The 22,622-nt window shown below is 62.1% G+C and overlaps 4 protein-coding genes across 5 annotated transcripts; 2 read left to right on the top strand and 2 right to left on the bottom strand.

The window, feature by feature from the left end:
* The first annotated feature begins 303 nt into the window (after positions 1-303).
* On the top strand, positions 304-1,933 carry LOC116450571 (mesoderm posterior protein 1-like). Its single transcript, XM_032123183.1, has 2 exons — positions 304-1,302; positions 1,693-1,933. Exons 1-2 carry the CDS (start codon positions 304-306, stop codon positions 1,753-1,755), a joined length of 1,062 nt encoding a protein of 353 aa, XP_031979074.1. The 3' UTR covers positions 1,756-1,933.
* A 1,064-nt stretch (positions 1,934-2,997) lies between these two features.
* LOC116450506 (gonadotropin-releasing hormone II receptor-like) lies at positions 2,998-5,568 on the top strand. The gene is made up of 4 exons (XM_032123090.1): positions 2,998-3,225; positions 3,626-4,176; positions 4,581-4,785; positions 4,929-5,568. The coding sequence occupies exons 1-4, from the start codon at positions 3,183-3,185 to the stop codon at positions 5,363-5,365; spliced, it is 1,236 nt and encodes a 411-aa protein (XP_031978981.1). The 5' UTR covers positions 2,998-3,182; the 3' UTR covers positions 5,366-5,568.
* Positions 5,569-6,370: 802 nt separating this feature from the next.
* On the bottom strand, positions 6,371-9,065 carry TMED3 (transmembrane p24 trafficking protein 3). The gene is made up of 3 exons (XM_032123091.1): positions 8,830-9,065; positions 7,973-8,221; positions 6,371-7,512 (listed from the first exon to the last, which is right to left on the bottom strand). The coding sequence occupies exons 1-3, from the start codon at positions 8,992-8,994 to the stop codon at positions 7,276-7,278; spliced, it is 651 nt and encodes a 216-aa protein (XP_031978982.1). The 5' UTR covers positions 8,995-9,065; the 3' UTR covers positions 6,371-7,275.
* Positions 9,066-9,277: 212 nt separating this feature from the next.
* ANKRD34C (ankyrin repeat domain 34C) lies at positions 9,278-12,843 on the bottom strand. Of its 2 annotated transcripts, none has more exons than XM_032123088.1 (3): positions 12,676-12,843; positions 11,984-12,155; positions 9,278-11,866 (listed from the first exon to the last, which is right to left on the bottom strand). In XM_032123088.1, the coding sequence occupies exon 3, from the start codon at positions 11,823-11,825 to the stop codon at positions 10,302-10,304; it is 1,524 nt and encodes a 507-aa protein (XP_031978979.1). In that variant the 5' UTR covers positions 11,826-11,866; positions 11,984-12,155; positions 12,676-12,843; the 3' UTR covers positions 9,278-10,301. The 2 variants fall into 2 exon arrangements, with proteins under 2 accessions (XP_031978979.1, XP_031978980.1); XM_032123089.1 differs by having other exon boundaries at positions 11,984-12,152.
* Positions 12,844-22,622: the final 9,779 nt, after the last annotated feature.

Here is a 22,622-nt window from a genome sequence, read left to right as displayed (position 1 = left end):
TACTGCAGCTCCCCCCCAGCAGACCTGCTGAGACCCCGCTTCAGCTCCTGTGTGGGTCCCAGCCCCGTCCCCAGCCCAGCGCGGGGGCGAGGGGCAGCACCGAGCAGCTTCACACCTCTGGGGTGAAATTCGTCACCCCGTGTTCACAGCCGCGGCCCCCGGCCCCCCCCCCCCCCCCCAGACCCCCAGCCTTTGAAGTGCTGCTCCTGCAGCCACGAAGGTGCCTCTTCACACCTCGGGCCCGGCATAAAGCCGGGGCGGTCGGGAGCCACTGACACACAGGTCCCAGACTCCGGCCTTGCCATGGCCCACGGCCACACGCTGCCCGCCACCGCCCCACTGCAGGACTGGGGTGACCGCGGACCTCCGGACCCTCTGGGCTACAGCAGCAGCTCTCCCGCAGCATCACCTGACTCCTGTGGCCTCGCGTCCCCCGCCGCTGCCCGGGGACCCTGCCGAGGGCACGCCGCGCCCCGCCCCAGGGGCAGGAAGGGGGTGCGGGGCGGCGGGGGAGCGGGGGTCCCGCGGCAGAGCGCCAGCGAGCGGGAGAAGCTGCGGATGCGGCGGCTGGCGCAGGCCCTGCTGCGGCTGCGGCACTACCTGCCGCCCGCGCTGGCGCCCGCCGGGCAGACCCTCACCAAGATCGAGACCCTGCGCCTCGCCACCCGCTACATCGCCCACCTCTCCGCCCTGCTGGGGCTCGGCCGGGGGGCGCCGGCCCCCCGACACTGTCCCCTCTGCCCCCGGGGCCTGGGGTGCTGCCAGGACACGGAGCCCCGTGATGCTTCGCCCCCCGGCACTGCGGGTTGGGGGTCACCTCCCATGGCGAGGACCCCCCCGGAGCTGCACGGGGCTCCCGGCATGGGGACGGGTGCCTGGGGGTCACCTCTCTGCAGCCCTGCTGTGGGCACTCCCCCGGAGGTGCTTGGGGGTCCGGAGATGGGGCTAGGGACCTGGGGGTCACCCCCCTACACCCCTGCTGCAGGGATCCCCCCAGATGTACTTGGGGGTCCGAACATCAGGATGGAGACCTGGGGGTCTTCCCCCTACATTCCTGCAACCGGGACTCCTCCAGAGGTGCTTGAGGTTTCCAACATCGAGACGGAGACCTGGCAGCCACCCCCCTACATCCCTGCAGTGGGGACCTCCTCAGAGATGAACAAGGCTGTCACCTCCTCTGCGTCCCCCTGGCTGACCCCTCCTCACTGTGCAGGGGCTGGGGCCCCCCCGGATCTCCCTGGTGATGTCCTGGACATGGGGCTGGTGCTGTCAGAGTTCGTGGGCACAGGGACAGTCACCCAGGTACGTGCTGGTGGGGACTGGGCTGACTCTCAGCATGGGGCTGGCATGGGGCAGGGATCAACCCCTCTTGGGGCGGCCTCAGTGTCCTCTTGGTGTGGGGCAGTGCAGGAACTGGTTTTGGGGTAACAACAATCTTGTCGGGGTTAGGGAATGGAGAGGTGAGCCCTGCTCCATGCAGGGGGTGAGGTGGGTACCCTAGCCTGCCCCATCCTTCCTGGTGCTTGCCTCCCATGGGAAGGAGGGATCCCACTAGTGGGGACAGAATGGAGTCCGTTGTCCTGCTTCTCCCTGCCCAGGAGCCCTTCCAGGGTGTAGGCTGTCACTTCCATGTCCCCACCCCCATCTGGACCTCTGTCTGGCTGCTCACCCCTCTCCCTGTCGGCTCCCCAGGATCTCTCTGCGGACCTGCTTTCACTTCTGGAAGCTCTGTTCCCACCACAGCCCCGGCACTGACCCAGATGAGTCCCCGGGCCTGGAGCACCCACTGCCCCACGATGCCTGTCTGGACCCCTGCAGCCTGGGGACACGTGCAGCCCTTGGGATGGCTGCAGGAACAAGCTGCCCCATCTGTCGGAGCCTGGAGCCGTGCTGGACGCGCCGGGTGGCGGCGGCTGCATGTGAATAAACCCTTGTGCCCTCTCTGTGTGTCTGTGTGGCTGTTCCCAGGACCTGGGCACGGGATGGGCTTTGGCATGCCTAGGGCCTGGTGTGTATGGGGTCCTATGTGCCCAAGGTCTCCTTGCTGGGCTCCAGGGCTGGGGGCTGTGGGGCAGCCAGGCACCATCTGGGAGAGCAACTTGGGGATGTATCAAGAGAGACAGTCCCCTTGCCCTGGGGCCTGATCTCCAGCCAGGAAGGGGTGAGGATCCCCAGCACCCTCCAGATCCAGCCTTCCCACTTGGCAGTTCTGGGCCTGTGGGAGCTCCCCAGTGCAGAGTGAAATGGCTAGATTTGGGGTCCAGCTCAGTGTGGGGATGGGGCTGAGCCCACAGGCTGCAAGGAGCAGAGTGTGAGTGGCTGTGATGGGGACCCTATGTCCCCAGCCCCCTTGGTGGCTCCCTGAAGTCTGGGGTCCCCATTAGCAGGAGGGTGTTGGGACCTGGCAGCCATGTGCTAATGTGTCAGGGGAGTATCTCTCCAGCTCTGGGGTCTGGGGTGAAGGGTGGGGGGTTAATGAACCCCATGGAGTGTGAAAGGACTCTCTAATGAGGTTAATTCCCTCTGCTGGGGTGGAGGAGGGGGGTGACAGAAGGGGACACAAGCCTTTGAGGTGTAAAGCAGCCCACTGCCCTGCCCTCTCCTAGGCTGCAGCCCCTGCTCTCCAGCCAGGGCTGAAGGGACCCGGGCATGTGCTCCAGCCATGGGGACACTGGCACGGGGATGACAACGGTCTGGGAGAGCCGCTGGCAGTCGCAGGGCTGGGAGGAAGGACCCGTGGATCTCTGGGGCCCCCAGATGCTGCACCTCAATGAGAGGAGCCCCAGTGTGCCCTGATACCTGGTCCTGGCAGCAGCAGTGCCAGACCTGGGGGGCATTGGCAGCACCCCCTGGGCTGGGGGGCTCCCTCCCACAGACATGGGGCACGTCCCATGGTCCATTCCTGTGTGTGAGCACCACGCACACTTACGTGTGCGTCCATGTGCTGTGGGTGGCAGGGGAAGGACCGTGCTGTTCCAAGCTGCTGGCTACGTCAAGGACCATTCAGAGCTGCCAAGGGCGCCCACGCCACAGCATCTGCAGCAGCAGCTGCAGGTGCTGCCTCTCTGCAGTACCTGCCCCGGTACCTGCCCCGCTCCCTGCTACACTCCCCCTCGTGCCCCAGAGCAGATGCAGAAGCCCTCAGCATAGAGCCCTGGCACTGTGTGAGCATCGGCCCTACCATGGCCCAGCTGGGGAAAGCTGGGCAGGACACCCTGGATGCAGGTGAGGTGGGGGGAATGGGGTGTCATTGTTGGGCTGGGGGAGTCACCGTCGCAGGCAAGATCATGAGGGATACTCTGGGCATGGAGAGGGGCACGGCAGTAATGGCCTGAGGTGGGTGGCGTGTTGGGGTCAGCTGCCAATGTCTTCCTCTGTCCTGCTTGGCACCGGGGACCCCCATAGCTCTGCAGGCATGGAGGGGCTCTGGGGGGTCTGGGGTAGCAGCAGGATGCAGCGAGCAGGCAAAGATGGAATGCAGGGAAGTGAGCTCAGAAATGTGATGCCGGCACTGTGGCCCTGGGCAGGGGGCTCTAGGGGAAAGGACCCACAATGCTGAGTGTGGCCTGCCACACCCAGAGCTCCCACCTGAGGGTTGCCACTGCCCCTTTGCCTGTTGTGGCAGGTAGGGGCCATCCAGACCCAGGCCCTGCAGTGGGAAACACCAGTGGGGAGCCCCCCAGCGTCATCCCCCCCGAGTGGGGCTGCACCTGGAGCCCCCCCAATGAGAACGGCGAGGAGCCCCTGCAGCTGCCCACCTTCTCCCCCGCCGCCCAGGTACGCGTGGCCATCACCTTCGCCCTCTTTGCCCTCTCAGCTGGCTGCAACTTGGCAGTGCTGCGGGCAGTGGGGGGCCGGGGCAGCGGCCGGCGCCCCCACATCCGCCTGCTGCTGCGGCACCTGGCTGCAGCGGACCTGTTGGTCACCGTGGTGGTGATGCCGCTGGACGCCGTCTGGAACATCACGCTGCAGTGGTGGGCGGGCGACCTGGCCTGCCGCCTGCTCATGTACCTGCGGCTGCTGGCCATGTACGCCTCTGCCTTCGTCACCGTGGTCATCAGCCTGGACCGGCAGGCCGCCATCCTGCACCCGCTAGCCATCGCCCGCGCCCGCGCCCGCAACCGCGCCATGCTGCACGTGGCCTGGATCCTCAGCGCGGGGCTGGCAGTGCCACAGGTACCGACCCCGGGAGCCCCTCCGGCCCCTGCCCGTGACAGACCCCCACCTAGCCCAGTGTCTGGTGACACTGTCCGGGCTCACCGCCAGGGCTGGTGCCACTGTGTGACCTGCAGGGTGGGGACAGAGAGGGGCTGGAGAGCCCTGTGGGATGGGCATGGAGTGGTGGTGATAGAGTGGCTGTGGCAGTGATCCCCCTTCATCCAGTTCTGCCCAGTGCCTGGGGTGCCCCCCAGGCCCCCGTCAGTGGGGAGCAGAGCCAGTGCAGGGGTGATAACAGGTCCTACCCCACAGGCTGGGTCTGTCCCTATGGGTCTGGGGGGTCCCTGCTTTGGCCTCCAATGCCCTCCCTGCCTCAGGAGGCACAAATCCCCATCACCCCATCCCACCTCTCTTGTCTCCAGCTGTTCCTGTTCCACACCATCACCCTGCGCCCCCCGCACAACTTCACCCAGTGCACCACACGCGGCAGCTTCCCTCGGCCCTGGCACGAGACCCTCTACAACATGGTAGGCTTTGCCTGCCTCTTCCTGCTACCATTGCTCATCATGGTCTGCTGCTACACCCGCATCCTGCTGGAGATCTCCCGCCGGATGGGCTCCAGCCTCTGTGAGTGCCAGGCACCATGGGACACAGCCCCATGCCCGGGGGAAGTCCTGTCTGGAGCTCCTATAGGGACCCCCCAGCTTTCCCCCAGGGCATGGGGTCCCTGTCCCAGCCCCCCTTTCCCCTCACGGGCTGTGCCCCTCCAGTCTCCTCACAGGACGCGTCACTGCGGTGCTCCAGGAACAACATCCCACGAGCCCGGCTGCGGATGCTGCGGATGAGCCTGGTCATCGTCTCCTCCTTCATCCTTTGCTGGACCCCCTACTACCTGCTGGGGCTCTGGCACTGGTTCTGTCCCCGCGCCATGGAGAAGAGGGTCTCGCCGGCCCTCACCCACATTCTCTTCATCTTTGGCCTCTTCAATGCGTGCCTGGACCCCATCACCTACGGGCTCTTCACCATCCCCCTCCGGGGGGGCTGGGGTTGCCCATGCAGGCACGGCCCCCTGGCCCAGCCCCCCTCCCCAGCCACTGGCTCCTTCCACTGCTCAGCCTCCTCCCTGCCACCCAAGCGGGGAGCCCAGGGGGTGCAGAGGTCCCGAGGGGCTGCCAGGGACGCCTCCTGTCACAGCAGCTCCCTGTGAGACCAGCATGACTGCTGGGGTGCTCAGGGCAGAGGGGTCTGGCAGCAGGATGACTGGGTCAGCGCAGGTCCAGCAGGGATGGAGTCACTGCTGATCCCTCCCCGCACCCTGAAGTGACTCTGCGGGCTTGGGGCTGGTGGCAGTGCCCCCGTCCCCTCTCCCTTCTTTGTGCCCTGAACAGCAATAAAGTGTCCTATGGCCACCTCTTGTCCCTCCTGTGTCCCCCAGCGGGGAGCTGAGCTGGTGTCCCTAGAGCCAGCACCCTGACCCTTTGCCGTCTCAGCTGCCCCTGTCCCCACCATGGGTGGCTCAAGAGTCCCCAGGTAGGAGCAGATTCAAGGCCATCCACAGCCTGGCCAAGGCTGGGTGCTTCCCTCCCTGTTCATCCCCACAGGGCTCTGCGTCCCAGTGGGCACAGGGCTAGCCCCTGCCAGCCAACGCCAGGCTGGTGGCAGTCCCAGGGTGCTGCTGATGTTGGCTCTGCTCCAAACAGGAGCTCCTGGCTCCTGCCCAAGGCTGTTGGAAGGCACACAGGGCCAGTTCTCCTGCCTGCGGCAGCTGCCCCAAGGCCAGTGCTGACGGCGGAGCTGGCACAGCTGCTGGGGCCTGGAGAGGTGGGAGAGGGCTGTGGGTGCCCAGGCCCCTCACTCCGCCGAGCACCAGGAGCATTGCCAGAGTGAGGGACAGCCCCGAAGAACAGCCCTGGCATCCCTTCAGCCTCAGGGAAGGAACTACAGAGCTGGGCTCTGCCCGGGGTCCCCACTCTGCTGCCGATGGACGCTGGGCTCCCTTGGCTCCTCAGTCCCCACTGCCCAGTGGGAAGCCCATCGCAATCCACTGACAGTGTGGCCTCACACTGGGGCACAGACAGCGGTGCTGCTCCTGCTGAGGGGTCTCTCTGGCTCCAGCATCTGGTCCTGTGCCAGGAGCCAGCTCAGCTGGTGCAGACAGGGGGCCAAGGCAGGAGGGCAGGCAGAAGCTGTGCCCAATAACTGCAGTGCCAGCCATGCTTGCAGGGATTTATTTGAAAGTGGCAAAGGAAAAGTCTGGTGGAGTTGATTCAGCTCTGAAAAATGATCTCACGTCTGCTTGAGGGCTGGAGGGCCAGCACACTGGTCACTCCAGGGTCTTGTGAGTGTCTCCATTTTGTGGGGCTCCAGGGAATGAGGGGCTGCAGTCCCAGGTGTGTGTGGGTCCTCCATGCTTCCAGGGCAGGGATGGGGCTTCCTTGGCACGTGTCCGCAGGGTGGGGGGAATGTGTGGGGGGGCTGAGTCTCAGGCATGGACTCGTGTGAGTATGAAAATACCACCTGGAATGGGCACACCACTTGCCAGCCTGAAAAATGCTGCGAGGAGAGGAGCTGGTAGAGCCAGAGCACCACCCAGCAAAAAACCTTCCCTTCTTGGATGCTGCTGTTGCTGTGGCCCTGCTGCTGGGAGCACCCTGCCTGCCACAGGACACCTGGGGTGCAGACAGAGACCCCCAGCCCACGGGCAGCTCTCCTCAGGCTGACGGCACTGGGTGGGTGCCAGGTGGGCCAGTGCTGCCCCATCCCCTTGGCGGCTGCACAGGGCTTCAAGGGGCAGCGTGTGGTCATCACAGTCACGTTGGGCTCTGAGGGTGCCCCAGTGTTGATGCTGGTGCTGGTCCCACCCGCTTCCAGGTGGAGCCAGAGAACGGGGACTGGGTGGCCAGGCAAGGGGACAGGGCGGTAGGCTGGGCGATGGCAAGTGGGAGGTGATGCTAGGGGACACCTGTACTTGGGTGACCGTGTCCACCCAGCTCGGCAGTGTCATGTCACCCCTGTTCCCACCCCCCGCCTGCCCATGGCACAGATCAGAGGCAAAGCGCGACCCCAGGGCCGCAGCCGTCCCATTCCCTGCTCCACTTGGGCACAGACACACCAGCTCTAGGTGCCAGCTCCGCCGCTGCTGGGTCTCTTCTCAGTGAAGAAGCTCTTAAGCAGCATCACCTGCCCGATGCTGACCACGAAGAGGATGAGGGTTTCCCCTACTGACCAGTATGAGACACGGCCATTGAGCTCCTCAGCTCTGCTCCGGTCCTGCGCCTCCCGCAGCCGGTAGTGGGTCTGGGAGTCAATCACCGCGTTCAGCATCTCATGGATGGTGACACAGGCGGATTCCATCTGGGGGACAAGGACAAGAGTGCCCTGTTGCTTCTGACCTGGCACAGCTGAGGGAGCCCAGGACTGTGCCAGGGCACCCAAGAGCAGGACAGCAGTGTCTGTGTTGTAGGCTCCCTGCCAGAACCCATCCAGGGTGGTTTCCCATGGGGACAGAGCTAGAGGGCCGCCAGGGCACGTGGATGCCCAGCCCAGAGGCTCACACTGAGGGATGGAATGGCTGATGCAATTTCCTCATGTGTGACGGACATTGGCTGCTGCAGATGGGGGAGCCCAGACCCAGCACAACCCCCGCATCCCAGGCAGAGGATGTGGTGTGTGGTGGGGCTGTTGGCTGGCGGTTGGCACTTCTGCATCCAGCCGAGGAGGAGGGGGAAATGTCCCCAACTGCCATCCTGCAAGGGAGGGCTGCGGCAGGACCCTTCCTCCCTTCTTCCCTCCCTGCTTTCCTCTTGGGACCCACCTGTGTCAGGGCGGTGACGCGGTTGTTCATGTCGGGCAGGATGGGCGGCTCATCGCCCACCTGGAAGTCGAAGTAGACAATTTTGTGGGAGAAGGTGGAGAACTCGTTGCTGAAGCAGAAGGTGTAGACACCCTTGACCTCAGTGTGGTGCGAGAAGCTGTCGTACTGCTTCTTGGTCTCCTGGTAGATGGTCTTGCTGTTGGGGTCCTCCACGTAGCAGTCCACATCATAGTGTCCTCCGCTGATCACCTGTGCAGGGAGATGTGTCTCAGATGGTGGCACATGCCAAGCAACGTGGCAAGGGGCCCCTGACCCTGCCCAGCCCCACAGCTGTGTGAGAGGCCAGCGGGCACCATGCCCATGGGATGGGGCCCAGGCCAGGGGAGCGCTCAGGAAGCTGTGCACCACGGTGCCAGCAACTCAGGTGGAGTGCCCACTGCTCAAGTGGGATGCCTGGAGACAGGGACAGCCCTCATGACTCAGGTTAGGGGCTCCTATGGCTGTTGTGGGCACATCTCAGACCTGGCTCTCAGGTGGACACTGCCAGGCATGGGGCTGGGGTTGGGAACAACTCCTAGTGCAGTGTGGAAGGAATTGGGGTGCGCATGGGAGGAGGGAATTGCAGCCCTGCCTGGGGCTCTGCACGGCACAGGGATAGGAGCGTGGGCAGGGCCATGGGCAGAGGCAATAGGCACACACATGGGCAGAGGCACAGAGATGGGACACAAATGGGGTGCTGGCAGGGCCTAGGCAGGGGTGCGGGTGGAGGGGGCGCTGGCAGGGGTATGGACAGGAGGTGCAGGCAGGGAGCATGCAGGGCTGCCGGAAGGTACAGGCAGGTACAGGCAGGGTAGTACCTGATAGTCGAGGGTGAACTTGATGCCGCTCTCCAGCTCCTGGTGGAAGCAGCGCTGGGCGCTGTCGGGCAGCTCCAGCGTCAGCTCCGTCCCGCCGGCCCCCAGCGCGGCCAGCAGCGCGGCCAGGCACAGCGTCCGCACCGCGACACGCACCGCGCCCGGCATCGCCACCCGCACCGAGCCGGCGGCGCCACCGGCACCGGCACCGGCCCCGCACCGGCACCGGCCCCGCACCGCCCCCCTGACGTGGCGCTTCCGCTGCGAGCGGGGCGGGGCGGGGCGGGGCGTGGGCGGCACCTCCGGCCCCGGGGCGGGCACCCGCGGGGAGCGTTCCGGGCCCCCCCGGCACCCTGGGAACCCCCGGCATCTCCGGGCCGAGCACTCCGGGAACCCCGGGGACGCCCCGGGCCGGGCGGCTGGTGTCGGGTCCACGCGAGATCAGCCTCCGTCCAAAGCTGAGCGCTTTATTAATGAAGTGCAAAATTAGTGCAAAAGTCTCCGCAGGGCCACGGCGTCACCCCAACACCTGCCCCTGCACCCTTACACACACGCAGCCTTGTAAATAAACGCATTCATGGAGTCACGGAATCTGTCGGCATCCACGGCACACGGCCGGTCCATGGCGCACGGCCGGTCCACGGCACACGGCGCGCGGGGTGAGGCGTGGCGTTGGGAGGGCTCCCTGCGCGGGTAGGTAGAGCGGGGTCTTGGCTGTGGCGCGGGGCCTGCGACTTTCCCGGTGGGATGAACCGCTGGTGACACAGCCCGTGTCACCCTCCGTGACTTGGCATCCCGGGTTCCCCGCCGCTGGCAAAGGCTTCCCATCCAGCCAGGCTGGGACCGTCCTGCTCGGGGATTCAGCGCTTCTTGAATTCAGAGCTCCTCGGCGTGGTGGGGAATGAACCCCCTGAAGTTCGGACGCTTCAGAGACAAGAGAAGCCCATCCCGGCCCACAACCGACGAGGCTGCAGCGGTGCCGGGTGAGCTCAGCCGCCGGAGATCCGGAGCGTTCGGGAGTCTCGGAGGTGAAGGATTGTCTCCCTCTCCCGCTCCAGGAGAGCACCGACACGGTCCGTGGCTGGAGGGGTGTTCCCGCTCCTCTAGCCCCCGCAGTACTGAGCCCCTTCCCTTCCTGGAAGGCACTTCATGAACGCCTCAGCCCCAGAGATCACCACCGAGGGTCCGGGAGGGGATTCGGTGAGAGAACGAGCATGATGGAAGAAAAGCGGATTGCAACTAGTGAGGAATAAGTGAACTGCAGGTGGGATCCTTGGCACGGAGCTTTGCGATCTAGGATGGTGTGGGATCGATCTCCCAGGTGGTCGCTCCCGATTCAGCCCCTGGGCTCAGGGCTGAACCCCCTGGCCACCAGTGTGTCCCCGGAGCCAGTGCCCACTCTGTGTGGGAACCGTCCCGTTTCTGCAGGGACAGCACGGCTTTGGCCACCTCCCTGTGAACAAATGGTGACATGGCTACTGTGCCACGACCTCCTCGAAATCGGAGAGGTGCCGCATCTGCTCTGCCTGCATGGAATGTCTGCGGAGAAGCTTCCTGTGGGCTCTCAGATCACCCCGCCTGGGCGAGCTGGGCGTGAGTGGCACCAGGGGCTTCAGCCCAGCAGCCAGCGGGGAGAGGGCTTTGCTGGAGCCAATGTCAGGAATCGGGGGGTTGGGGTTCACGTTCAGGGGGGGCAGATATCCTGGTCTTGTGTGGGAGATGTGGTCCAGCAGCAGGGTCCCGGATCCTCGCCTCTCCAGCAAGCTGGGTGGCCGGCGCCGGCCAGTGCTGGGCGATGTGCTGGCGCTGCCGGAGGGAGACTCACAGGAACCATCCAGCAAGGCCAGGTGGGACCCGCTCAGCTTCCTCCTCTCTGATGGCCCCTTCCCCACCTCGGTGACCTGGGAATCTCCGTTGTGTTCAGTGCCTGTCCTCCACCAGTGTGGAGTTTCCATCCCTGCAGGTGAGCTGGTGGCCGAGCTGGTGCTCTCTGGCTCCTCTGGGACCGTGATGCTCCGGGGCAGGCATGGGTGGGTGCTTGGGCTCTTCTCGTGGGTGGCTTTCCAAGCCAGTGGCCCCAGTGCCTGCTCATCCACTGGGGGGAAGAGAGAGGGGTCCCTTCCCTTGCTGCTGCTGCTCCGGGTGAGGGAGGGCTTTTTGGAGAGTGAGAGGTCACTGATGCCCGTGATGACCTCGTTGTCAGTGCAGACCCGCGTGTCATCGCGGTGCGCAGAGGCCGCCAGCACCGAGGGTGCCACCAGACCCCATGGCTCTGACCGCAGTCGCTTCAGTCGGGGCAGGTGGGCTCTCCGGGCAGCTCTCTGGCCCGGGGAGGGTGGCTCAGTGTCCCCAGTGTTTGAAGGGTGTGGGGTGAGAATGCTGCTCTCCTTCTCAGCAGGGGAAGGTGCTGAGATGGGATTTTTCAGGTGAGTACTGGAGGGGGCTGCACCCTCCTCCGGGGGAGGCCTCTCCTTGAACTCCAGCGCAGGGGCAACGTTCAGGTACTGCTTGGCAGTCTTGGTGCCAGAGGCTGATGTGTCCATGGTGATGATGATCACCTCCTTCCCTTTGGCTCTGCAGGCATTCAGGAGGTGCTGCAGCACAGCCTTGTCTTCAGCGTTGATGGCGTGGACCAGTGCTGAGGCTCCCGAGTGGTCTTCCAGGCTGGGGTCTGCCCCACTCTCCAGCAGCAGGGACACCACATCTCCCCCAGCCCCACGGATACAGGCATGCATGAGGGCGGTTTTCCCAGACTTGTCCTGGATGTTGGGATCAGCTCTGTTGTCCAGCAAGTACTTCACCATCTTGGCCTTGTGGATGCTCTGCTGGTCGACGTGCGTGGTGATGCAGGCCACCATCAGGGCAGTCTCCCCCTTCTCATTGCTCTCGTTGATGTAAGCCCCCCCTTCCAGCAGCAGCCGGGTCAACCGGAGCCGGCCGAGCCACACGGCCTTCAGGAGCGAGTTGCCCCCCAGCTCCAGCTCCGTCACTTCATCCATGGCTGCTGCTCCTGCTGGGTGATGGCAGTGGTGGCTGGTGGCTGTGGGGGGAACGATGGAGAAGAGGTGAGCCCCACTCCTTTGTCCCTGCCTTCCTGGGATGCCATGCTCTGGGCACTGCCCCACTTCCCACTGTCCCTCTGGACATGTCCACCCACCTTGCACAGACAGCTGCCTGGATGCCTTGGTTTCCCCGGGAGATCAGAGAGGTTCTGATGGTCTCCACCGGCCTGCTGTGTCTGGGGGGCCACAACACAAAGCCCACTAGAGACTGTGTGAACTTCCCCGATGGCTTCCTGGGCTGGAGCCGGGATCTCTGCTTCCTCACTGCTGGAGGGAAGGAGAAACAGCCACAGTCATGCTGTCTATTGTGTTTCCACTGCCCCCTGCTTCTACTGCCCCGCTGACCCCCACTCCCTGCTCCCACTGCCACCCACTCCTGCTGCCCCCGACTCCCTGTCTCACTCCTCAGAGTGTTCCTGGAGCCCTGAGCAGCCAGTGCCCCCAGAGCGCCCCTGGAGAGGGCACAAGCCTCCCGGCCCTTCCCCACCCCTCCGTGCCCTCCATGGGGATCCTGCGGCCCCTGGACCTGCGGTCAGTGCTCACATTGCTTCCAGCCCCTCCCAAAGCCGCTGACGGTACCACTCCCTGCCCGTGAGCTCCCCACGGCCCCTTCCCGTGGGGACCCCTCAGACCCGGGGGGAGACCCGGGCGTCGGTTCTCCCCCACTCCCGCCGGGACTGGTGTCCCCCGCGCCCCTCCAAGCCGCGGCCATCCCGCTTCCGCTCCCGCCGCCGCCCCCGGCTGCGGTGATGATGGTGGGGGGCGGCCGCTGCCCCCGGCCCGCTACCTGCTGTCCGGTGCCCGTGTCGGTGTCCGGTGCCGCCGTCCGGTGTTGGTGCCGCTGCCCCGTGCGCTGTGCCGGGGCTGATGCCGGTGCTGGTTCCTGGTGCCGGTGCTTGGTGCTTGGTGCCTGGTGCCGGTGCCCGGCTGTCGGTGCCAGTGCCCGGTGCCGCTGCCCGGCGCTGCGCGAGGAGGAGGGCGCGGGGGGGCGGCGCGTCCGCCCGCGGGTGGGTGCGGGGAGCGCGGGGCGGGGATGTCCGTGTGCTGGGGGGCTGGAGGGGTCTGTGTCCCTGCCGCCGGGCGCGGGGGAGCGTGTCCGTGTGCGGGGCACCGTGAGCGTGGGCGGGGGGGGGGTGAGGGGAGGGTGTCTGCGCCCACCCGTGCGGGGGTGTCTGTGTGGGGGGATGGGGTGCGAGTGTCCCTGCTCTTGGGGCTCTCCAGACCCCAAACTAGTCTGAGCCCACAGCTGTCCCCACCGGGAACAGGGGGAATTATGGCCCCCCTAAGCCCCCTCTGATGTCAATGACTCCGTGGTTTCAGCGCACATCTGGGAGAACCTGAGGGCACATCTGGGAGAACCTGAGGGCACACCTGGGGCACAGGAGTGCTCTGTGCGGCGCAGGAGAAGCTGAGGTCCCCGTGCCTGCTCCCCGGACAGAGCTGCCCTCAGTGCCAGGGCGATGTACCTGGACAAGCAGCAGTGTGCTGCCTCTCTGGCCCTCCTTTGTCCCCAGATCTCGCATCTGGCCAAGAACCTGCTTCCCAGCAGCTTCCTCCACTTTCCTCGGTGTCTCTTTTGGAGCAGTCCCAGCAGAAAGAGGGAAATTAGAGGAAGAGGGAAATGGTCACAGATGGCCCGGACCACCACCCTAACACCCATGGTTCTGTACTTCTGCAGACCATCACGACTGTGAGGATGTTTGTCATCACACTCTCTGTATCACATTAACATTTGGGGAAATCTCTCTTGTGGTTAATAAAATATAATCTAATATTGCAGTGCTCTTCATTCAGAGATGATGATGACAATGAGAATCAGAGCCAGCAGAAAAATTAAGTCAGTCTTATTCCATTAGGGAGCATTTGGCAAACCTTATGGCTGGTTCCTCCTGACTTGGTAACACAGACACTCTGCAGTACCTGCGTAAACTGGCCATAACCCCCCAAAAATGTGTTTATCTGTCCATTTTCTAATGCATGAGCACACCAGTTGTCTAAAATAAACGGCTTAACTCCTGAAAGCAAAAGAATATAAACACCTTAACAAAATAAACATCTTAAAAATAAACTGAAATCTGCAAATTTAGAACGGACAAGCTGTGGTGGCAGGAGGACCCCAGGCTGCCCAGCAATGGGGGTGCTACTCCAGCACCAGAAGAAGCCACTGCATCCCCCCAGTGGAGGGGGGTCTGCTCTGCTCCCAGGGCACCCCAAGATGGGTCAGGGATGGCAACACGGAGGGAGGATGTGTTTGTGGGGAAAGAGGGAAGGTCCTGGGTCCCTGGTGATTGCAATTAGGAGAATGTTGGAAGAAACGGTTGGGGAGCCGAGACCCCCACCTACAAATGCCCCTTCCTCCTCTGCCCCCTTGCTGCTCCTGTGAGTTGTCACCCCTGTGCTGGAGCCCAGGCTGGCTGGTCCTGGCTGGAAATCAGGAACGACCTGTCCTTGAAGATGTTAAAACCTGAGAGTTCCCTTTCCTGCTCCACCAGGCTGGACTCACCAGCTTCCAGGTGTCCATGGGGTGGGAGATGCCCCAGATGGGAGGGACGAGCATGGCGATGCCAGCTCGGTTATGCCAGTCCTGGGAGCTGGGACCTCTGTGGAGGGGAGCAGGAATTGCCCCTGCGTGCTGCCAGACGTCCTCAAATCTGCCCCAGCCATGCCCTGGCTTTGCAGAGCCAATGTGTCCACTTATCTTCATCCTCCTTGTCTTCCTCACCAGTATCTGTGCCATCCCTGAGGATGCCATGGCAACGAGGCCGCAGGGATGACTGTTGGAGAAGCTGCAGCTCTGTGCAGGGCTCTGAGCCATGGGTTTGATCTCAGCAGTGCCCGTGCAGCCTTGGGGGCAGCAGGATGGGGTCCAGACATGATCAGTTTGGGACAAGACTGGGATGAGGGGGCTTTGAGGTGGCTGGGTGTCACCACAGAGTGTTCTGCCCACATGGAACAGCCCTGGCAGGGTGTGGAGGGCTGGGCAGTCACTGGAAGTGCTGCTGGTGATACCAGTCCCCTGTCACATGGGTGATACTGGTACCCAGAATCCTCACCTAGTCAGGGGGCTTCTTTCTCCAGGCAGGGCAGAGAGAGGCAGAGGTGACAGAACTGTGTGACTGAAGAGAACATCAGAGATGCTGAATGCTTTGTGGGGCCATCCCAGGACTATCCCGCCTGGATGAGCAGCCAGGGAGCTGTCATCCCTTTATTAGAACCTGCTGAGGTTATGGTTAGTCAGGCCCAGCCTGGAGAAGAGGGAGCTGCTTTCTGGGACTGTAATGGGGCTGTCTGGTCTCTGTGGGGTGCGGTTGTGGTTCCCAGGGCACTTGTGGGGGCTGCAGTGATGCCTTGTGGGGCTGAGATTGTGGGAGCAGGGACAGGATGGTGAGGAGCTGTTGGCTCCATGTTCTTCAGCCCTGGAGGAGCTGCAGCTCCTGGCTGAGAAGAGCGGGGTCTGTCTCCTGGGCAAGGGTCTTGTCCCAAAGTATCATGTCCTGGCACCTTCGGACTCCCAGCTCAGGCACAGGTAGGGTGCCAGTGCAGGCTTGCCAAGGGCTGAACCAGTCCCGTCTCCTGGGACGCACCCGGTGCTGGCAGGTTCTATTTTGGGTGCTTTGCCGAGGGCTGTGTGAGTTATTCCTGCCAGCTCATCCCTGCACGGCCACCGTTTCACTGTTTATAGCCACACTCCTGGGGGCTGAGCGCAGGCATGGGGGAGTTCAGCATTCCGGGGGGAACCACTGGCTCTGCTGCTGATGCTGCTGCTACCTAGGGCACAGCCCAGGTCCCCCGACCTGTGGGACACAGTGGGGCTGAGCCTGAGCGCAGGGGGTCCCAGCCCACCAGAGTTCGGCCCCAGCCATGCCCCTCCTGGGGTTTCACGGAGGAGAGGGTCCAACCATGCCCTCAGCACCTTGTTTCCCCTTAGATGTAAGCAGAGCTGGAGCCTGGGTCAGGTTTGTACCTGCTTTAATTGGGACCCTGATTTCCCCTGCTGGAAAAATGGGTGTGCCAGAGATCAGTCAGCTAAAGTCAGCCCTGCCACCTACTGTGGCCATGCAGTGCTTCATACTGCTGGTCCTTGTCCCCTCTGGTCCCTGGCTTTGGCCGGACAGTTGAGCTGGCCATGGGGAGACATTGCCCAGCACAGTGGCACCTTGGCCAGGCTGGGGACGCAGCAGCTCACCACAGCCTGGGGCACCGGGATGGATGGAGAGGCGTCTGTGTGACTCCACATCTTGTGGCATTGCCAGGGGCACGGGGAGTTGGCATAGATCTCTGGGACCAGAGGGGGTGTCCAAGGGGACCTGAAGTGGGTGATGCAGTGGGTGATGATGCAGTGGCTGATGCAGCGGGTGATGCAGTGAGTGATGATGCAGCAGGTGATAACAGTGGGTGATACAATGGGTGATGAAGTGTGTGATGCAGTGGATGATACAATGGGTGATGCAGTGCTTCTGGAAGAGACTGCATCACCCAAAAGCAGCTGCATCATCACAGGGAGCGGCTCTGATGTCTCTATGGCAACCGTGGGGTAAAAATAGTGCAGCAGCTTTAGGGAGCTGTCAGGGCCTGGCAGGGATTGCTGCTGGGATGGGTGCGTGGGGAGCAGGGGCTCAGCAGGGAGCAGGGGCTCAGCAGGGAGCAGGGCTTGCCATGCTGCCAAGAGCTGCTGCCCTACCAGGACTGCTTTGGGGCCTTTGACAACCGAGGGAAGGAGGAAACAGGGTGTGGGGCTCTGGGTATAGGGCTCAGGACGTGGGGCTCAGGAGGTAAGCACAGCAGCACAGAGCCCCTGACTGCTTCTGCACTGACCACCTGCCTGTCCCCTCTGCCTGTCCTGGCTCCTGACTGAGGGGATGGTGACAGCTCTTTGCACACCAAGGTCTGTAGGTGCACAAATGCAAAGGATTTCCTGTGTCCCGATCACACCTGCACTCTCACTGCTGTCCTGGTGAACTTGGATCCAAGGCTGGATCTGTGTCAGACTGGCAGCTCTGTAGCTGCACTGGCCACCATGGACCTCACAGGTGACTGTGCCTGCTGTCCTCTCCCTGAGCTGGGGACTTCCATGCCTGTCTGAGGCATGAACAAAGTTTCAACCTTTCCTGTAAGTGGGAGGGTTCGGAGATGGGTGGGATAGGGATCTCTCCAGACTCTGCTCCACAGTGTGGGGAGTTGGTTTGACTCAGACTCTAACAAATTGCTGAAAGGTCTGAAAGTAGGACCGTGGTGGTCTGTGGCACTGAGCAGCCAGAGAGGCTCCCTTTTGAGCCACTGGTGGCATTTGCTCAGTTGCTGGGCCATGGAGAGTGGCAGCTTCTGTCCCTTGGACCCTGAGCACTGGGTTCTGGGGAGCTGGGCTGTGGGACCGAGCAGGATGCAGGTGATGGGCTCTGGGGATGCTGTGGGGCTCTGAATCATCCCCCCTCACTGGGAGCAGGGCTGGGAGCTGTCCTGGTGGAGGGAGGGGCAGGGGGTAGTGTTACTCTCCCTGTCCTTGCCCTTGGCTTCCTGTGCCTCTGTGTCCATCACCAGAGCCCCAGGTACCCCGTTCCCCTCTCCTTCCCTCTCCCAAACCTGCAGTTGCTGTTGCCTTGACAACGCATCTCTCTCCCTGCACTCCTCCATGCTTTTCCCTTTTTAATCTGCAATTCTTGCACCTCCACGGTGGGTTTTTCACCTGGATGTGCTCCAGAGGGGCAGCAGAGAACCCCTTACATTGAAAGACTGGGAGTGCCTTGACACCAGGGTGGCAATCACCAGATCCTGGCAGGAGGGAATGAATATCTGTGGGTGGTGGTGGAAGATGAGGCCAGTTGTGCTGTAATGGGTGAATCACTGAGTCCCAGAATGGTTTGGGTTGGAAGTGACCTTAAAGCTCATCTCATTCCAACCCCCTGCTGTGGGCAGGGACACCTTCCACTATCCCAGGTTGCTCCAAGCCCTGTCCAGCCTGGCCTTAGACACTTGCAGGAATGGGGCAGCCACAGTTTCCTGGGGAGGCATAGAAGGGATGGAGTGACAATGCAATCTGGTGATTATTTACCAATTAAGATGAGAGTGTGTGGTGATGTGGCAGGGAGAAAAAATTGCTTGGACTCTCTGGGCACTGTGTTTATTGCTTGTGGCAATGGGCAATAATTTCCTTGTGGTTTTGGGAGTCTTTCCATGGGTTTTCTGGTTTTTGGATAGGTGATTGATTCCCTGCTCTGAGCTCCTGGAATCAATGCTGCAGCTCCGATCCTGGCAGGGCACAGGTGCTGAGGTCTGATGCGTGCCTTGCCGTGGGAGGGGGATGCAGACCGCAGCTCTCACTCAGCACTCTCCGGTATTTTCTTAATATTATTAAACTAAGTTTTATAAATATGCATGGCAAGAAAATCAATGCAAAAATATTCAATTCTCTCATTTTGCTTTTTTAATTTTAGAAACTTGTTTTCTCTCGAGAAGCCATTACAATGCTCTTTGGGTTGTGTTTAACTCCTAATTCTGATAAATCCTCACTGGGAACAGCAACAGGGAAATGTCAGTGCCTGGTCCCTGGGAATGGCAGAGCTGTGGGGCTCCAGATTGAACTGGAGATAAAGCCCAGGATCTGGGCAGCTGGATCTTGATTCAACCAAAGCTGAGGGATGAAATGTCTTCAGCCTGGAGAAGAGAAAGCTCTGGGAAGACCTTAGAGCTCCTTCCAGTGCCTAAAGGGGCTCCAGGAGAGCTGAAGAGGGACTTGGGACAAGAGTCTGGAGTGCCAGAACAAAGGCAGAATAGCTTCCCACTGCCAGAGGGCAGGGTTAGACGGGATATTGGGAAAGGATTTTTCTCAGTGAGGGTGGGGAGGCCCTGGCACAGGGTGCCCAGAGAATCTGTGGCTGCCCCATCCCTGGCAGTGTTCCAGGCCAGGTTGGATGGGGATTAGAACAACCTGGGATAGTGGAAGGCGTCCCTGCCCGTGGCAGGGGGTTGGAATGAGATGAGCTTTAAGGTTCCTCTCAACCCAAACCACACTGCACCCTCTGCCACCACTGTGACACAGTGCGTGCTGCACCCTCTGCTGTCCCGTGGCTGCTGGCAGGTGAGGAGAGGCGCTGAGCGGAGGCAGGAGAAGATCCAAGTTTGCACTCCTCGGAGTGTGTGTCGGAAGAGAACTGATCCGTATTTAATGACAGAGCAGTGCAATAACCTGCAATTAGCTGTGCTCAGTGCCTGTGGGGGCGGCGCTCCCCTGCAGCACCGGGGTGAGCGGTGCTGCGCTGCGCCCGGGGCCAGTGTCGCTCCTCTTCCCTGGGGGTGGCAGACCTCCCACCCCAGCACAGCCCCCCGTGGGGCTCTGGCCTGCCCTGTGCCCTGATGGGGGCTTGGCTGCTGCCCCCTTTGTGTCTCATGTCTGTGGGGTCCCCCCTGAGCACTTGACTCCTGTGCCCCCGGTGCCAGTGCCTGTATAGCCATTGCTTGTTTCCCTCCTTCGAGAGGCGTTCCGAGGGAGGTAGTTGGCCTCTTGGTGATCAAAGGCACGTGTTGTGTCCAGTGGATTGGCAAGGGACCCCACAATGAACCCCTGTGTGGCTCTGCCTCCCCCAGAGCTCCCAGCTGTGTGTGCTCCGTGTGGGATGGAGCATGGAGCATGGAGCATGGAGCAAACGCAGGTAGCCACAGGCACAAGAAACGACCCCTCAGCAGTGCTGGGGCAGCTTCACGCTTTTCCCAGACGTATCTCCCCCTGTTCCCACAATGCCTGTAGACGTGCTGCCACTCCGGATAGAGCGGGCAAGTATCCCAATTCCCCGTCCTGTCCCCCTCCGGGGAGAAAGCAAGTTGTGCTGGTGGGCTTTGCTGGGAAAGGATTGTGGGGTGGATGAGGGTATTGGTGCTGGCTTGGCTGGGTTGGGAAGAAATTCTTGGGCACTTTGGTGCCTGCCCTTGCAACCAGTTACCTCTGTTATCAGGGCGCAGGCGGGCAGTGAGGGTGTAGCACATGCTGCCCACAGCAGGCTCGGTGCAGGCAGGACCCACATTGCCCATGGCAGGCTCGGTGACCTTCAGCCTGGCAGCACCAGGGCTGTGGCTGCAAGGGAGGGGGCTTTGCTTTCCCACTGGGAATGCTGTGGGTGGGAGGGGTGGGCTGTACTAGACCTGGGGTCACCTACTGCAGAGTGAAGTGGGCTGAGGCAGGGCTGGGAGGGACAGGGACACGAGGGACGGTGGAATGTGCAGGGGCCGCAGGACACGCGTGTCCCTGCAGCCGTCCCTCGCCCTGTACCGGGCTCCGGGTGCTTGGCCCCAGCTGCCCCAAGGGCTGCGTCAACTTTAATATCTCTGCTGAGTGAAATTTCCTGGTGCGGCTTTCATGTCCGCTAGGACACTTATGAAATATCCGGCTTCTGTTTTTTTCTGAAGAAGTGGAATTTCCTATTCATGACTTTAATATCAGGACTACGTGCTCAGGGCGAGAAGCGGCTGCGCGGCAGCAGCACCGGTGCTGGCTCAGCCATCGCCCCCCCTCTGCCCCGGCTCCCCCCGGCCGCGCTGCCCTGGCCCGGCTCCCCGCGGCCGGGGCTGGGCTGGGGCCGGCGCGGGGAATTCGGCTGCCTCAGGAGTTTTCCGGTGGCGCTAAGCCGTCTTTTCATGGCTGATCACCCCACCTGCCACGGGGCAAAGCCAAATACACACTGACAACCCGCCGGCGGCTGTTTGCAGAGGGATCACATGAGGTCCCGGCCCCCCGCTGAACCCCTCATGCAGAAGCGGCTGTCAGAAGGCAGGCACTCACACCTGGAGCTCCTGGAGGCTCCAGGAGCTCACCCCATCCATTTCAGGGTTCCCGGTAGCTTCAAGCACTCACCCTGGCTAGTCTGAGTCTCCTGGAAGCTCCTGGTGCTCCCCAGAGAAGACCCCCAGTGCCAAGGGATGCCATGACCGCTCCAGTTTTGTCCCTAGACCAACTCCCAGTGGGATGTTGGGGATAACCTTCCTCTTCCCTTCTTCATTTTGTGGGTCCTCTGCCACCTCCACACCTCCCTGGGCAACAGGAGCAGCCGGAGGGGCTGTGTGGGCGGTGTGTAGAGCAGTGCTCTGCCCCTCCGGCTCCCGGGGGACGGGTGGGCTGGGGGGAAATCCTGGGACTCCCAAGTGCTCCGAACCCACTGGTGCTAGCCCACTGCGTTATCTGCCCAGAGCTGTGGTGTGGGGGGTCACATCCTGCCCCCATTGGCCTGGGTCCAGAGTCACTGGGGGGGAGAAAAAGCCATTGATGAAGGGAGACAGAGCCTTGTCCCAAATACTGACACTTCCCTCTCTGCTCCAAGAGGATGCTCCGGAAATGGCGCCTCAGAGCCCTGGATTCCTGGCCATGGTGGAGGCTGCTGAGGGGCCACCTGCAGTCGGGGGGAGCACCCAGAGCACAGTCCAGCTCTCCCCAAAGGGTTGCAGTGGGAGAAAGGAGCCGTGTCTGGTGTGCCTCAGTGTGGCCACCAGATAGGCCCGGGGCACCAAGACTCCTGCATCGGGGCTGCGCCTCCAAGTCAGTGTCCGGGGCCAAGCCAGGGGTCAGGATGGGGCCCAAGCTCGGGAGCAGGAGGGTCTGGGTTTAAGGGCGCCTCCCCTCTCCAGGCCAGCCTGTGCACGCCGTGCCTGACGTGGATCTGCTCCTCCACTTTGATCCCTGCCCTGACGCCTGCACCTGGAAGTTAAGGGGACCTGGGGCACCCACCCCTGTGAGGCTCTGGGATCCCCCTCCAGCCTTTGTCAAGCAGCAGGGTGTGCAGGGAGCTGCAGGAGAGTTCTGTGGGGGTGGCATTGTTTTTGGAGAGCCCCGTGGGGCTGCAGTAGTCGAAAGCTGTGGGGGTCATATGGGGCCAGGGCAGCCCTGGACTGTGGGCCATGCAGCCGATGGGTTTCGGCCAGGCCAGGCTGCATCCCCTATGGAGAGAAACCTCCTCCTTGTGCTGGTGCTGGCTCTTTCCTCTCCACCCAGCCACGCATCCATGAGCAAGCACCCCAGAATGCCAGCATGCTGGCACACATGCTGCAAAACACTTTAGTGGAGGCAGGAAAGATCTGACTTATGGGAATAGATGGAAAACTGGGAAAAAGAGGATGGACCTATGAAGGGATTCCTGAGTGCTTTAGAGCATCGGTTTGCCATGCAGGGGCAGCCTCTGTGGGACCCCTGGTGACCCCAGGCTTGGTGGGACACGGGCTGTGCCGCAGCAGCACCCCAAGCCGGATGGGAGCACAGGGCTCTGCCGAACAGACACCCCCTTACCTCATCCTGGGGTTCGCTGCCTTTGTCCCTCTGGGATGTTCATCATTTGCTTCATCTGCTGTGGCTGGAGACGGCTGGCAGGAACTCACCTAGAAAGTCAGGGAAATGTTGGGAATAAATAGCATTTAACAGGAATAATTCCAAGCACAGGAAAGCACAGGAGTTTTACACTCATTTCTTACTTTTATAATTAATCTTTACATTGCTCCCAAAGAATTCCAAGCTGGCTTCACTGAAACACAAGCAAACAGTAACACATTAAAAAGCATTTCAAGACCTTTTCCAAAAAGATGCATTTTCCTGATGGAGACCTGCTGCAGATGCTGAAAGGGAAAATCCCGGAGTGACGGGACCTGCCAGGCTTTAGTGAAAAAAGATACTTCTGTATCCCCTGCATTTGCTTTGCCGTCGGTTTATCCTGCGCCAGCATCTGGAGCCGCACAGGCACGGATGCCTGCTGCAGCTGGAGC

Source organism: Corvus moneduloides, chromosome 13 (assembly GCF_009650955.1).
Source record: "Corvus moneduloides isolate bCorMon1 chromosome 13, bCorMon1.pri, whole genome shotgun sequence".
NCBI classification, from domain to species: Eukaryota; Metazoa; Chordata; class Aves; order Passeriformes; family Corvidae; genus Corvus; species Corvus moneduloides.
Note: the sequence above shows the minus strand (reverse complement) of the source record. Positions and strands in the feature narration are given on the sequence as shown.

Excerpts from the sequence above, each read along its gene's own strand:
- LOC116450571 (XM_032123183.1), top strand. The coding sequence starts at position 304 with ATGGCCCACGGCCACACGCTGCCCGCCACCGCCCCACTGCAGGACTGG. Across the intron at positions 1,303-1,692 it reads GCACAGGGACAGTCACCCAG|GATCTCTCTGCGGACCTGCT; the intron begins GTACGTGCTGGT and ends TCGGCTCCCCAG.
- LOC116450506 (XM_032123090.1), top strand. The coding sequence starts at position 3,183 with ATGGCCCAGCTGGGGAAAGCTGGGCAGGACACCCTGGATGCAG. Across the intron at positions 3,226-3,625 it reads GCAGGACACCCTGGATGCAG|GTAGGGGCCATCCAGACCCA; the intron begins GTGAGGTGGGGG and ends CTGTTGTGGCAG. Across the intron at positions 4,786-4,928 it reads CCGGATGGGCTCCAGCCTCT|TCTCCTCACAGGACGCGTCA; the intron begins GTGAGTGCCAGG and ends GTGCCCCTCCAG.
- TMED3 (XM_032123091.1), bottom strand. The coding sequence starts at position 8,994 with ATGCCGGGCGCGGTGCGTGTCGCGGTGCGGACGCTGTGCCTGGCCGCG. Across the intron at positions 8,222-8,829 it reads AGTTCACCCTCGACTATCAG|GTGATCAGCGGAGGACACTA; the intron begins GTACTACCCTGC and ends CTCCCTGCACAG. Across the intron at positions 7,513-7,972 it reads GCGTCACCGCCCTGACACAG|ATGGAATCCGCCTGTGTCAC; the intron begins GTGGGTCCCAAG and ends CTTGTCCCCCAG.
- ANKRD34C (XM_032123088.1), bottom strand. The coding sequence starts at position 11,825 with ATGGATGAAGTGACGGAGCTGGAGCTGGGGGGCAACTCGCTCCTGAAG.